General features: G+C 43.2%; 1 protein-coding gene across 1 annotated transcript in view; it reads left to right on the top strand.

Moving 5' to 3' along the window:
* Positions 1–309: 309 nt before the first annotated feature.
* LOC121434713 (reelin-like) overlaps positions 310–13,884 on the top strand; it is a 447,768-nt gene continuing 434,193 nt past the window's right edge. Inside the window, exon 1 of the mRNA XM_041633615.1 lies at positions 310–793. Coding sequence (XP_041489549.1) covers positions 568–793 — 226 coding nt within the window. The 5' untranslated portion in view covers positions 310–567. The remainder of the gene's footprint in view (positions 794–13,884) is intronic.

The following is a 13,884-nucleotide window of genomic DNA, read 5'->3' as shown; positions in this document are numbered from 1 at the left end:
GAAGGAGCGGCTTCGGGCCCAGGGCTTCGCCTCCCGAGGCAAACCCGTCTGCCTGTCGGTCCGTGGTGGCTGTCGCTTTGCAGCGACAGGGCAGCCCTGCCCTTCTGGACCGAGCGGGACGTGGGCAGGGGACGCGGGAGCGCCGGGCGCCAGCCAGAGGTGCGAGCGGAGCCCGAGGGGCGGGGACGGGCGCGGGGGCGGGGGCGCGGCTGGGACACGTGTGTCGACGGCGGGGGGAAAGGGGTGGCGCCCGGGGCTTTAAGAAGGTGTGGAGGGGGCGGGCGCTTTCCCAGGCCCGGCCGAGGGGCGTCGCGCACACACAGACGGCGGCGCTCTGAAGCGGAGGACACCGCTCTCCGCGCCCGTGGCTCTGGCCCCGCGCTCCTCTCTCGCTCCTGCGGCCCAAAGTAACTTCGGGAGCTGCGGTCTCCCGCCAACTTCCCCCCGCGGGCTCGGTTGCCCGGAGCCGCTCGGCTCGAGCCCGCGGCCGGCTCGCCTTCCTCGCGCGTGGCTCCAAAACTGAATGAGAGAGCGCGCGGGGCGCGCGGCGGCACGGAGCGCGGCGGCATGGAGCGCAGCTGCTGGGCGCCGCGGACTCTGGTCCTGGCCACGCTGCTGCTGGCGACATTGAGGGCGCGCGCGGCCACCGGCTACTACCCGCGCTTCTCGCCCTTCTTTTTCCTGTGCACCCACCACGGGGAGCTGGAAGGGGATGGGGAGCAGGGCGAGGTGCTCATTTCCCTGCACATTGCGGGCAACCCCACCTACTACGTACCGGGACAGGAATACCATGGTAGGTACCACGGCATCCCTATGCGCCACGGTGGCCCGCGAACGTCTCTTTTCCATCCTCTTCCTTCTTCCCAGGGGCTAGCGAGACAGGGGACCGGGACAACCTCCTACCACAGCGGGGTGTGCTGCCCGGGGTGGAGAGAGAACTTAGTGGAGAAAGGAGTCTTGAGTTGGGATTTCCACAGTCCCTAACACATCTCTAATGAACTGGCGCTTGTGTGACAAGCCAGTCAGGCCCTGGGCGCTGCTGCCTTTCCCCCTCAGTCCTGGTTCCTGCAGCTGCCGAACCTGCGCATCTTGTTTTCTTAACTCCAGTACTTGGATAACAGACTTTTGTCCAGTCCTGGGTCCCCGCTGGTGGGTCCCCAGGTGGCGCTGGGGTTGTCATTGGGCTTTTCAGGCCAGCTGCCCACAGTTTGCAGCGGTCGGTGGCTGCCCATGCTGCCCACCAGCCCAAAAGTTCCCGCTGCCCTGCAGCCAGGAGTCCCTCGCGATCTACTGAGTGTCGGGCAGTCCTCAAGAAACAGAGCGGCTGTTCCAGCCTTTTATTTTTTTAAAGTGTCGTTTAAAATATCAGTAATTGGTGATTTCTCTCATTCCCTTCGTACTAGCTTTGTGGTTGCTATGTTCTCAGTATTGTCCTGGCCATGCTTAGTAATGTATCTGCGCAGCTTTAATTCTCTGGTAGAGGCTGCCTGCCACTCACCAAAAGCGGATCCCTGCCCCAAAGGGATCATTATGCAGTCCTTCATCGAGGTTAACCATTACTCAAAATAAATAAATAAAATTTCGCAACAAGAAGAGCAATTTAATGTAGTGCATATATTTTTAAGTCAAGTGGAAATGTGTGGAGAAATAAAAATACGTTTACTTTCTGTATGCATACTGTGGCCTCTTAAATAATGATAGAAACTATTAAATATGAAAATTTCCACACAATATTTATATCTAATGAAATAGAAACTATTCCTGAGTGATGCTGTCCATGGGTGCTGTCTCTAAAAGGTTACAGGTGTCGGCATAGCAGAAGGAGATTCATGAGCGGCTGGCATTTCACCTAGATCTGTATGTGAAAAATTACAAAAACACACGAGTTATTTTGTTTCAGCAACACCTGCCTACCTGCTCCTAGAACACACACGGTCTGCACACGTTCTTGCTGGATATCTCAAACACCGCTTTAGCAACTTCCTTGTGGTGCGGTGACCACCTTGTCTGTGGGATTTCATAATTAGTTTTAGAAAATTAATCTCTGTAACTAGTCTCTGTCATAAAATGGTTTACTTGTATGCGCTCCCCTTCGGAGAATGATCTGGTGATTTTCCTAGGGTCACGGAAAGCTTTGAAGTGGGAGGAACAGCCAGTAGAATGACAACCTAGACGTGACCCACAGACCGACTGTTGTCACGTGGTGTAACCCTTAGCAGAGATGCTAGCTAGCATGCTAGCTGAGCGTGCGGTAGGTCAGGGAATGAAGGCTGGTCCAAAAGGGGCCTCTCTCAAACTTTGATGGGAGTCTCCGATGACTACACAGACCCTTCAGACAGCACCAGTCAAGAATAAATAAGAATACGCCGTCTGAAGCTTTTGTTTTTGCTATAAAGTTAGCAGATGAACCCGAGATTGGCTGTGATCCTGTCACTAAACCTGGAAGGCGTGAGTGGGTCACTTAAAATTGAGCATTGTCCGGAACAGGCCCCCAGTAGCTCTTTTATGCCACCAAAAAAGGGGGAGAGAGTTCATTCTGTAACTTGAAAGGCCAAAATATTATAGAAAATAATGTCATTATAAATCCCTATTGAATATGATATCAGAGTTTTAGAATTGGGTACTAGCTGTTTAACTCCAGGCCTTCTAAGTGGTTTTTCCTATAAAATGCTCTACAGGTAGGAGAAATACTTAAAACAGAAGTAATACTTATATATGTATTTTAAATGATAAAATCTAGCATCTGTAATGCGTGACTCACCACGGGAAAGCATACTACATCTGTGGTTGGCTCATTTGGATACATGTTGGAGGCAGAAGGTTATTTGGCCAAAGAGCCTTCTTATGTGAAGAACTCTATAAAATGCTGGTTTGAGAATTCCTTTCTAGCCTTCAGAATCTTCTAAATGCAGCTCTCACACCGTTAAGGAACTGCATTTGTCTTGGATTTCCACCGAGATGAGCGTTTGGATGAATGGTGTTTGGGTGGATTGGTGGTAGTTGAGTGTTTAGCCCCTAAAGACTGCATTAAAACAGAGCTGATGTCTGGAAGAGCACCCATCACACACCAGTAATGGAGAGGCCAGCTGCGCTCTGAGGCATGCACTGTGTCACAGAGTAACACAAACGGCCCCAAATTATGTATTCTTGTATGAAACACATTTATTTAAAGATTTCTGTTGGAAATCTTGGATGAAACAAAGGCAGTCATACAGTGCTGAAGAAGTTGAAGCCCGTAGCAAAACTGTCAGGATTTCTAACGTTAAGTAGTAAGGCTGTCTCTTTGAAGTAATGGCAGCTCATTTAATGGTTCCCTCTCATACACATAGGTGGCAACCAGTCTCTTCTATCTATTTGTAAATTCTCTTATGTGAGACTCTTGATGGCATTGTTAGTCCTGACAAACTGTGCTGTTTTCTCGCGAATACACCACAATGGTTGAGCAAAAAGGTAGCACATACTTCACGTTGGATTAGAGAGGTCTCAGCATTAGTTAGAACGCTTTTGTTTTCAAAGAATTTATTTTTTGGGGAGTCAGAGTCTAAAAATAGGACCAGTTTCCCAGTGGATTTCCAGACTTCAAATCTGTGATTTTTTTTTTCTGTAGAAATTTGCAAACAACCAGAAAAGGAAAGGGGAGCCTAGGTGGCCCAGCCTTGTGGCCAGGTCTCACCCATGCCACGCCCAGCGGTTCTCTGTCTCTTCTAGGGACCAGCTCAGTTCTGTGAGATGTGTGAAGGCCAAGCTGAAGTCTGTGCCCTGTTCCCCCCCACACACACACCATACCTCTCCCTCAGACCCACCCTTGGGTACATAATTACCATGTGTCTGTAACTGTTCTTCCTGCCGCCTAGTCAGTGTATAGAGAATTGTGACTGTTACCTTCTCCCAGTTTTACTCAAGACTTCAGAAAGATAATTTTTTTTTATTTTTGCTTGAAACATCTAAAACCCCTGGGGAAGCAGACAATATGCTTTGAGACAGAAAGCCTTTTAGACACCTGTGAATTCATGTCAAATAAGAACCTGCCCACCATCTAACTGAGGTTACTCAGCCACCACTGGGAAGAAGAGGCCAGGCATTCTGTTAGAGCAGCGCCCAGCAGAGCCAATCCTTTCCCCATGCCTCAGCATTCAGAAGGCAGTTTATGGGGACTATGCAAATGAACTAGAACCCCTGCTATTGTGGGCGCATAAAGCAGAGGAAGTATTTCATTTTCTGTGAGGAACAGGCTCAGAAACACTGGCTGAAGGGAAAACAACAAGAACTTACCGATATAGGATCGAATTGGTGACGTGAGGAGCCGTGGGATGGAAAGGGCAGATTTTACTGCATTTTCTCCACCCAGCAACACTATCAGTGGCTTTCCGATTCCGCATTTCTCCTCCATCATTTTCCACAAGTGATATTGTAGGGAAGGCAAGAGAATCAATTTCATAGTGGTCAACCTGAGCATTCACTTTAAAAGGTATAATCAGGATGTGGTATTAAAGGTACTCAGTTGTAATGATTAAAGTTACTACTTTTGTGGGTATATGTGCCCTGCAATCAACTGGTTGCTATGTAAAAATTTATCTTCAAAGAAAGTGTAATGTCCTGGCCCTTCAGATACAGAACGGCAATCTTTGTTAGATGGATATTTTGGAAACAAAACCCAGGCTTAATTCCTTTTAAGGGAATGGTTTTATTATTTGAATAAAAGCAGTTGTGGTTGCTAATGTAACTGCTATTGGTTGGTGTATGGCTATTTTTCCTTGTTAGTTTTAAGGGTCTGGAGTCAGCATGTTTGAAAGGTTAGACTCCCTGACCAGGTGCAGTTTCTAAGAGAAATGCATCTGTGTGCTGTGCGCATGTGTCTGTGAAGACTGGGCATCTTAAAGCCTTCCGCCTCACTTGTGATGTATTTTATCTTAGTCTCTACAATTTATTCCACACGTAGTTTGTTGATGTAGTTCAGAATTTCTTGAAATCGTATAAATCTTACTTTGTGTAATTTATATTTTGTGTGTTTTAATTCTAATCTTAAACTTAAAAAAAAACCCAGGTGTTTGGAATTATACTCTAAATCATCTCATTTGGGCAGAACTTGAGTTCTTTCATGGCACCACAGTACTAGAAATTATTTACGTAGAATAATACCCTTCGTTTTGTGAATGCTTATGTTGAATTACTATTTCATTCGGATGTTAAATAAGATATAGTTGTGCCTCTATAGTCATGAACTGCCTTACTCCCGTAAAAGTTTCTTTTAGTGGACTTCCAAGTTTTCATTGACTGGTTTAGTTAAAAGAAAACATTTAAAAGTGATTTTTAAATTTGTTTTCGCATTCTTGAGTTGACTTCATAGGATGGTCTGTGAGCCTTATTAATTACTTAGGAACGATTCCACATTAGACTACAATTTTATTCTGATAATTTATAATGCTACTACTTTGAGTAATTATTAATTATAATTAATTGTACTCATTATGTCTTCCCAAGTATGCTGAGGTACAGCGCTTTCCTTCAGAGAAGACTTACATCTGAAAATCATAAACTGAGTGGCCAGTATCTTGTGAACACTTAATTCGAAACATTTATAAATTTTCCTATGTCTTGTAGAAGCAGAAAAAATGGGCTTCTGTATACTCAGGAGAAGAAAGAGGGGTGTATCAAAACTGAATATGGTAAGATCACTTTGAGCAGAGAGAAAAGGCTTACGCAGCACTGACACGGGAAATAAATTTATCTAAATTTTAATTTAATTTTAATTTTAATGGAAAATTAATCTATCATCACCTGATTAATGAAGTAACCAAGTCAAAATATAATTTCAGTCTCATCCATTTTAAGCAAAAAAAAAGTTGTATAACACATTTTCAGAAATCGGGATTGATTTTTTTTTAACATTTTATAATTAATTCTGTATCTGTGCGTGGTCCTGCTCAGCAGGTATGATCCAGATTGTTCTGGCCAAAGCCTGAGTTCAGTTCCCAGCATCCACATCCGAGGACTCACCACCTCCAGGAGCTCCAGCTCCAGGGGGCTCTGACAACCTGGCGTCTGGAAGCACCTGCACACACCCACACACAGATACCCAATTAATAATAAAATGTTAAAAAAAAAATAAAGATTCTGCATGATTTTGGAGAAAAAAATATGTAGCCTTTTTTGTTGTTTCTTCTTTTTTCTCCTTCATAACTTTTTAGAGAAATTTCCTTTGGCTTTTGTCCCTTCAGATTTCCCATTGTGACTGCTCCTTTAGCATGCTCTAAGTACGGTGTGGAAGATGTCGCGACTTTGCATCTTTTTTTTTTTTTTTTTTTTGATTTTTCGAGACAGGGTTTCTCCGTAGCTTTTGGTTCCTGTCCTGGAACTAGCTCTTGTAGACCAGGCTGGCCTCGAACTCCCAGAGATCCGCCTGCCTCTGCCTCCCGAGTGCTGGGATTAAAGGCGTGCGCCACCACCGCCCGGCTGCAACTTTGCATCTTGTAGTCATTGCCTGTTTGCAATAACGGAAGTGGGTACTAGGTTTATATAACGCTACGTTAGAATATCAAATTCTCTATTTTATGATGTTCGCTTCTTCATTATGGCATGATTTTTAAATTATAGGTTTATAAAAATTATATTTTTAACGATAGGTTATTTATTCCCAGTAGAAAAGTGGCTTCCCTCTTACACTGTAAAATCTTTCAGACACTGGGCAGTGCTGGCACACACGCCTTTAATTTCAGCATTCAGAGAGGCAGAGGCAGGTGAATCTCTGAGTTCAAGGCCAGCCTGGTCTCTAGAGTGAGTTCCAGGACAGCCAGAACTGTTACACAGAAAAACCCTGACTCGAAAATCAAACACAAAACAAGCAAACAAAACCAAAAAAAAAAAAAAAATCTTTCAGAGTTTGCAAGCCTATCGTTATTTAATTCTGGGTTACTGCTCACCTCACTCCAGTCAACCTGCAGAATCGGAGAGAACAGGCACCCTAGTGCCCGCTCGTACCCCAGCCCTACCCCGTGTCTGATTTAGGAACAAGTCCAGTTATATTTCAGAGTTGCAGTCTTTTTAAAAGTGTAGTGAGATCCTGACACACAGTAGGGACGACTGATAGCAGTTTTGCCATGACTACCTTCCATGAGATAAAGACAGCATGTGCTGATCAGAGTCCACCCACGCCTGACCACTTTTGTTTTGCCAATGTGTGTGACATCCCTTGAGGGAAATTCTAGATTGAGCAAATTGAAAGTAGTCACAAAAGTCAAATATGTATAATGAGAAAGTGCTTCCTATCCCAAATTAATATACGACTTCCCTACGATTATAAGGGAACTAGTAGTATAGCTGTGGTCCAACCAAAACCTGTAGATGGTTTAGCCATTTCTCACTCAAACCCTACTATTGCTGAATTATCCTTTTTATAGCTTTAATAACACTCTATAAATGTGTATGTGGCTTGGTGGTAATCTAGGAAGGAAAGGATAAAGACATCAGTTTAATGTATTTTATCAAATTCTATTTTATGATCTGAGGTAAGATAATTTAAATATGTAATTCTGCTGAATTAGAATTGAAAGCTACCAATTTTGATAGCATGGAATAAAATGCTTTCGGAATATCCCTTAAATATGCTATATCTGTGCGTTTCAAAGACAGGACATTTCATGTGAACGTCACTTATGATTTGGGAACGTAACCTCTCCTTGACCCCAAACTTCTGGGATTTCTTATATACCACCAGTTTATATTGTTGGTTTCTTTCGCTGAGCTCTATTTCCTGGCATCCCTATCTCTCTAAAGTGCAGTGTCACCATATGTAAATCCTGTTGACATTGAAAACACAGTAGATGTGTGACGCGGTTATAAATGTGAGCTCTGCCCCAACTTTAACCTTGTTTGTTATGGATGGCTCCGTCTCTAGGACCCAATCCAAGCCTGTCATTTCTCTAGCTTGTTCCATATTGACAGAGGAAACAGACGTCCCTGCCCTACCTTCAGGAACATGCCGTATCCCATTCAGCCAGGCACCTTTGTTGTGCATGCTGAACTATCCTATGATAAGGTCCAGTTCTTTTTACACTTCCTTTTCCTGCATAAACACTTCCTGCATTTTCATCCTGCAAAACATGATCTATGTTGTGTCCACTGGTTATGATAGGAACTATAAGGAAATTAGTTGGTTCTCAGTTCCTGGACAAAAAGAAAAAGGGATTGCAGGACTGGAGAGCATTGTGCTTTTAGGGTACTGGAGCTCACATTTTATCACTTAAATCTTAACTGCTCAAAACTGAATGTAACCCCAGCTCCAGGGGATAGCACATTTCTGGTCTCTGCATGACGTGTGCGCATATACCCACCCAAGACAGATACACATATACACAATTAAAAAATAAATATTTAAAAAAGAAAAATGAGTTTCCATTCCCACTCCAGGCACGGATATTTTCTGGAAGAACAAATGACAAACTCGAGAAACTTTTGAAAAATTGATAATAATACTAATAATATCAGAACTTATAATATAAAATATATAATATAACTAATAATATATTATAAACACTAATAATAACAGTAATGGTTAATATGTGCCAGGCACCCATATGAATATTAATTCGTGTAATTTTACCATAGCATCTTGAAGTAGATACGTATGCATCCCTTTTCTGAGGGCAGAAATTGAGTCCCTGAGGAGTAAGTGTGCATGACTAAAATGCAGTTATTGGTAGTTTTAGTTTTTAGTCCCATTCTGCCCCAGAACCTATACCTTTATGCGTTCAATTTTAAAAATGTTTATTTTATCAAAAGAAAAACAGCAGAAGTAATTATCATTTCAAGAAAGAGAAAACAAAGAATTGGAAACCAAGGGTTGTTACTTGAGTAAAGTTAGTAAATAAAGATTGCAAAATCCAAGCAGAGAACTGTTCTCCTTGTTAAACAGGCTGGGCAGAAATTGCCTTCTGATAAAGCACAAGGGAAGATATCTGCTGGTCTATGTGACCCCAAAGAGGTAACCTTTAGCTGGTGCCTTCCAAACATGCTGACGGAAAGCACAAAACAGTTTGATCTTTATTTGAACTCATTTTTAACACTTTGAAAATGTAAATTTTAGTAAGGCTTTTTACTAAGTAGGATTATTTCTTATTTTGCCTCATGAATAGGATCTGAATATCTAAAGAAGATTAAAAGTTTAGATAGAGACAGCCATTGAAGGGGATTTGGGCTGAAATTTGTGATATATTCATTTCTTTAGGAAGTTGTGTTGTGTCCCTGTCTGGAACAGACTGAGTGGCATGCTACATGACGGGGTTCTTGTTGGCAACACAATCGATACTGGTTGTTCTGCAATGACAACCTTTCATTAAGAGTCCAGATCACAGAATGATGGAAAAATAGTGCCACAACATTTGTCGTGTCTGTAGCTTTGTAGTTATTTTTCATTCACGATTCTCTTTACCCTTGCCTCCGAAAGTTTCACCTCCTGACATGAAGGCAAAGCTCAGCTCCAAACTCTTGGATTGTGGTTGGGGGAGGGTGGGAGGAGCACAAAGCACTGTGTCTGGTGACTAAAATCAGACGTCCATCAGTAAGCAAATGTCCTGGTCATCACGGCTAGCAGTTTATCCCAAGGTTTGACATCAGGCTTGGATTGAGATCCAGTATTTTTATAAGTCAAGTCAAAGGGTAAAGAGCTGGTTCTATTTTGGGGTTTCTCTTGTAAAACACACAGGTCATCAGGGAGCCTGGGGTTCATTCCTGTGTTCCCTAGGAGAGAAAAATTTCCCTCATTCAACTCCAACAGCTCTGTAATAGCCTTTATTAAAAAGCCATCAAACCTGGAAGTGTTCTGTGTAGAGGTGTCTTTTCTCAAGCCTGACAAACTAGGCTGTTCTTCCTTCTGGCACTTTCTGATGACTTGTGTTGAGCTGAATCTCAGTAGGTCAATCCATGCACTTCCTGGGAGGTGGAGAAGGAAGTCACAATGCAGCTTATCAGGAGCTCTGACCTATTACAGGGTTAACATCTTTAGAATTTTCCCTTCAAACAAGACTGGCTTTTTCCAGACTGTTGGCACGCTCTCAGACAGATACTTTGTTGTATTTTAAACATATAGGAAACTACAGTAAACGAAACATTCCAAATTGGCTTCACTAATGAGTACCCAGAGGGTTGTCCTCTGTATCTGTTAAAACAAAATACAAACATGGTTGACAGCAAACTCTTCCCATGGATTAAAATACTCAGTGGCCCTAGAGTTGATCTGCCCAGCTTAGTTCTGCCCTTCCCTGCTCATCCTACCCCAGATAACCAGTCCTTCCAAGGCATACCATAACGGGTAATATATTGTATATATGCCATGGAGTTGAAAACATGTCAACAACGGAGACTGTAGCTTGGTGGCAGTACACTTTTGCAGATGTGTAGGCCCCAAGCTTGGTTGTTGGCCTGCAAAACAACCCTTCACAAAACAAACACCCTTCACCTTCACCAAAAAACAAAAACCAAAATCCTCAGAAAGAGTCTGCGTTATTTTTGGCTAATTTAAGATTAAAGAAGACCGTGAATGAAAGAATTTCCACCGGAATGTCCAGGCTGTAGTATTAAGCATCTATTTGTCAATATAGTAATATCTCTAATTTTTTCCCTGTGAAATTAGCCTAACTTAAAACTTTGACTTTTATCAGTTACCAGGGAGGAAAGGATTGCTCTGTCAGAAGCCGAAACCAACTATGGCTACTGTGAATTAAAACTAACAAATAGAAGGTAGATGGTGTTTCAAAAGAAAAATGTAAAGGCTGCTCTGGGAAATCATGATATTATCTCAAAGATCAGATAGGGAGTGCTGCTGACGGCTCCAGGGCAGCAGACAGACTCCTCACGGGTGGTGTGGGTCTTCTCCAGCCTTTTCACATTCAAATGCCTCAGACAACAAAGGACCGAAGCCTCCTAGGGGCAGGGCAGAGGTGTCCTTTTGTCATACTTATGGATCTAGCCTAAAGAAAATGCCTCTGCTTTTACAGTTTTATGGCAATGTTGGGGTCGCTTGAATGTTGACTGTTCAGTTCAGATTGCCTGTCTTCCTGCAGGAGCAGGTCTTCTTTCTCCCTTTGACTGTCCTTCGCCAGACCACCAGGGGTCTTGCTCTCAAGTTTCTTCAGGGGAGCCTAAAGGCAATGAGCATTCAGTATCCCTGTCAGAAACCCAGCTCTTTATTAACTTGGAAATAACAGAAGGCTTGTCTCAGGACCAAAGCAGAACTTGTCACTGTGGATCACCCCTTTTTCCTGACACTTTCTCAATGGACTTCTTAGATGTCACCTACCTGGCTGTAGTGTCAAGGGACCAGGAGTCTCTTTTCTGCTTTCTCTTTTTATCTGCTCATTTCCCCCCGGGGATGTCATCTCTCCTGGTGCTTTAAGTGTGATCCACACACTGTTAACTCCAAACAAGTCCTCTGCCTACTGTTTGTTACTGCGACTTACTGCCTGAAACACTTGGCTGTCTGCCCAGGAGCTTCTTGTGCCTCTCTGTCATGATGTCCCTTCACGGGTTCCTTCTGGAGTCTCCCCAAATCTCCAAATGTCAGCTTGCTCTCTGGAGGTACATAGTACCCCCAGTCATTGTCTGATCCCCCCCCCCAAAGCTTTCCAGCTGTATATCACAACCCTCTAGTCTGCCCTTGCTCTGCCACCTCTCATCTGGCTACCACAGCCAGCTTCTTCTCATCCTCCTTGCCTCTGTTTGGCTCTGACTTGGACTCCATTGGGCATCTAACTAGGACCAGGCCACTGCTGTTCTTTGCTGTGTACTGTCTACCAGTTTGCCTCAGACAGCCCTATACCTTTGTCTTCTTACCCAGCATTCTATTCAGTTTGCCATTTTTGCCAGAAAAATTACCAGAATTGGAATAATAAATTGCAAGGTAATTTTATCTGTATCTTTTGTTTCTCCTACCTCCTAGAGAAAAAGATAAAAAAACTCGGTCCATGAAGTGACCTACAGGACTTGGTCCTGTTTAGCATTCGCATCCCAGGATAACCTCAAGTTTGTTCTTTGTAATTCTGATCATAGTCAGCTGTCACCTGGTGGGACCTCCCCTGACCATGCTACTTAAAGCTGCAATCCCCTTCTTCTGATGGCCCGTGTGTGTTTCCATTGATTGCTTTTTTCCTCTTTGTACAGTGCCAGACACGTTAGTGAACAAAAGTCATGTGTGGGATTCCTTCAAGAGTTATAATTCCAAAAATGTAATTAAAAAAATCTTTTATGAAGGTGGATTAGAATGTCCAGTTTCTGCTTTGGCGGTTTGAAATGGACGATAACAATGTTTAACAAGTTCGAAAAGCTCGTTTCCACTTTCCCACCCTCCGTACTCCCAAGTTCTCATGACTTCCGTGAGACTTTGTGAGGTTGTGTAGCAGCTTTTGGACTGGCTTCACTCTAACTACATGTTAACACATCCCCAAAATTCTCAGAGCAATTAGTAACTACAATTATTAATAGAAACTATAATGGGTTTTAAGTCTTTCTTCCCAGAAGCTTCTTCTCTGTGCCGTACCATAAATAAATCCTAAGCAATCTTGATGAATGGGTAGATAGTTTTTATTAAAATTTTCATCTCAATGGGAATAGATAATGAGAGGCAGACTGAAATAGTTTCAACAGATATGCAACAACCTTATATAAAACACATACAAATAACAACCTAGAAGTTTACCCAAAATTCATCTTCTAAGAAAAAAACCTTCCTGGCTAGAGAGAATTGAATAGAGGGAGGAGCTGCTGTGACTGGTGCTCTCTGCTTCTGGGTCAGTGGATTAACCTCGCGGTCCCCAAGCTACGTGGCTTTGGGACCTCCGCTTTATCTGCTAAATCCTTTGCTTATTTTTCATTTTAAGAAATTGTTTGACAATTTCATACATTTCTATGATGAATTTTAGCTGATTCTACCACCTGTTCCCCTCTCGCTCCCACCCTACGCCCCTGCTGACACCCTTCTTTCCAACATGTCTCTCTCCAACTTCAATCCCTCCACAGCGCGCGCTTGCATGCATGCGTGTGTGCGTGCGTGCATGTGTGTGTGTGTGAGAGAGACAGACAGACAGAGACAGAGAGACATAGAGACAGAGAGACAGAGATAGAGAGTCGGAGACAGAGAGAGTCACAGAGCTTAGTTAGTTTCTTGCTCCAGTGTGGTTGGAAGGCTATTTTCTGGGTCAAGGGCTATGCCACTGAAGAAAATGTCATCCCCATCCTAACAGTCATTATCTGCCGATAGTTCCTCAGGGAGGGAGATGGGACCTTATGAGTTCCTCCACCATACTATTAAGTATTGATTTTTAATAACATGTGGGTAATGTTAGCAATTCTTTATGCTATATTTATAAGCATTTCCCCAGTCTTCCTATATGGGTTTATTTTCTTTTTATAATCAAAGAAGCATGGATTTGTTCTACATGTTTCTGCTCAGTTGGGTAATAGATATAAATGGTTGATCCGTTAATGTTGGACTCACAGTCAACAGCATAGTGACTCAGCCTGAATGTGCTATCTCTGTAATGTATCACAGCCTTGCTGTTCTTACAGCACGAAACAGCTACGGAGCTGTCTTGGGAGGCCATTTACACATTGAAATCATCAAAGGAACCCCCAGGAGGAAAGCAGTAGCAGAAAGATTGTGAAAAGGATGCTTGTTTATTGTTTTATAATCTTTATAGCATTGAAGGCAGAATCCTTCTGTTTATTGCTTTGGAAGAGAATGTTCTGTGTATTGCACAAAGAAGCCCCCAAACAAGACAGAAGGCAACACATTTCCCTCCTCAGAAAAGGGTGTGCTGTGGCCCACCCTGAGTGAGCAAGCACACTGGGACAGGAAGTTCACATAGGCTGTCTTCTAACATGGGTGGTGACTAT

The sequence above is a fragment of the Microtus oregoni genome, unplaced genomic scaffold (assembly GCF_018167655.1).
Source record: "Microtus oregoni isolate MIOR12 unplaced genomic scaffold, Mior012 000044F_ref0000062, whole genome shotgun sequence".
NCBI lineage: Eukaryota > Metazoa > Chordata > Mammalia > Rodentia > Cricetidae > Microtus > Microtus oregoni.
Note: the sequence above shows the minus strand (reverse complement) of the source record. Positions and strands in the feature narration are given on the sequence as shown.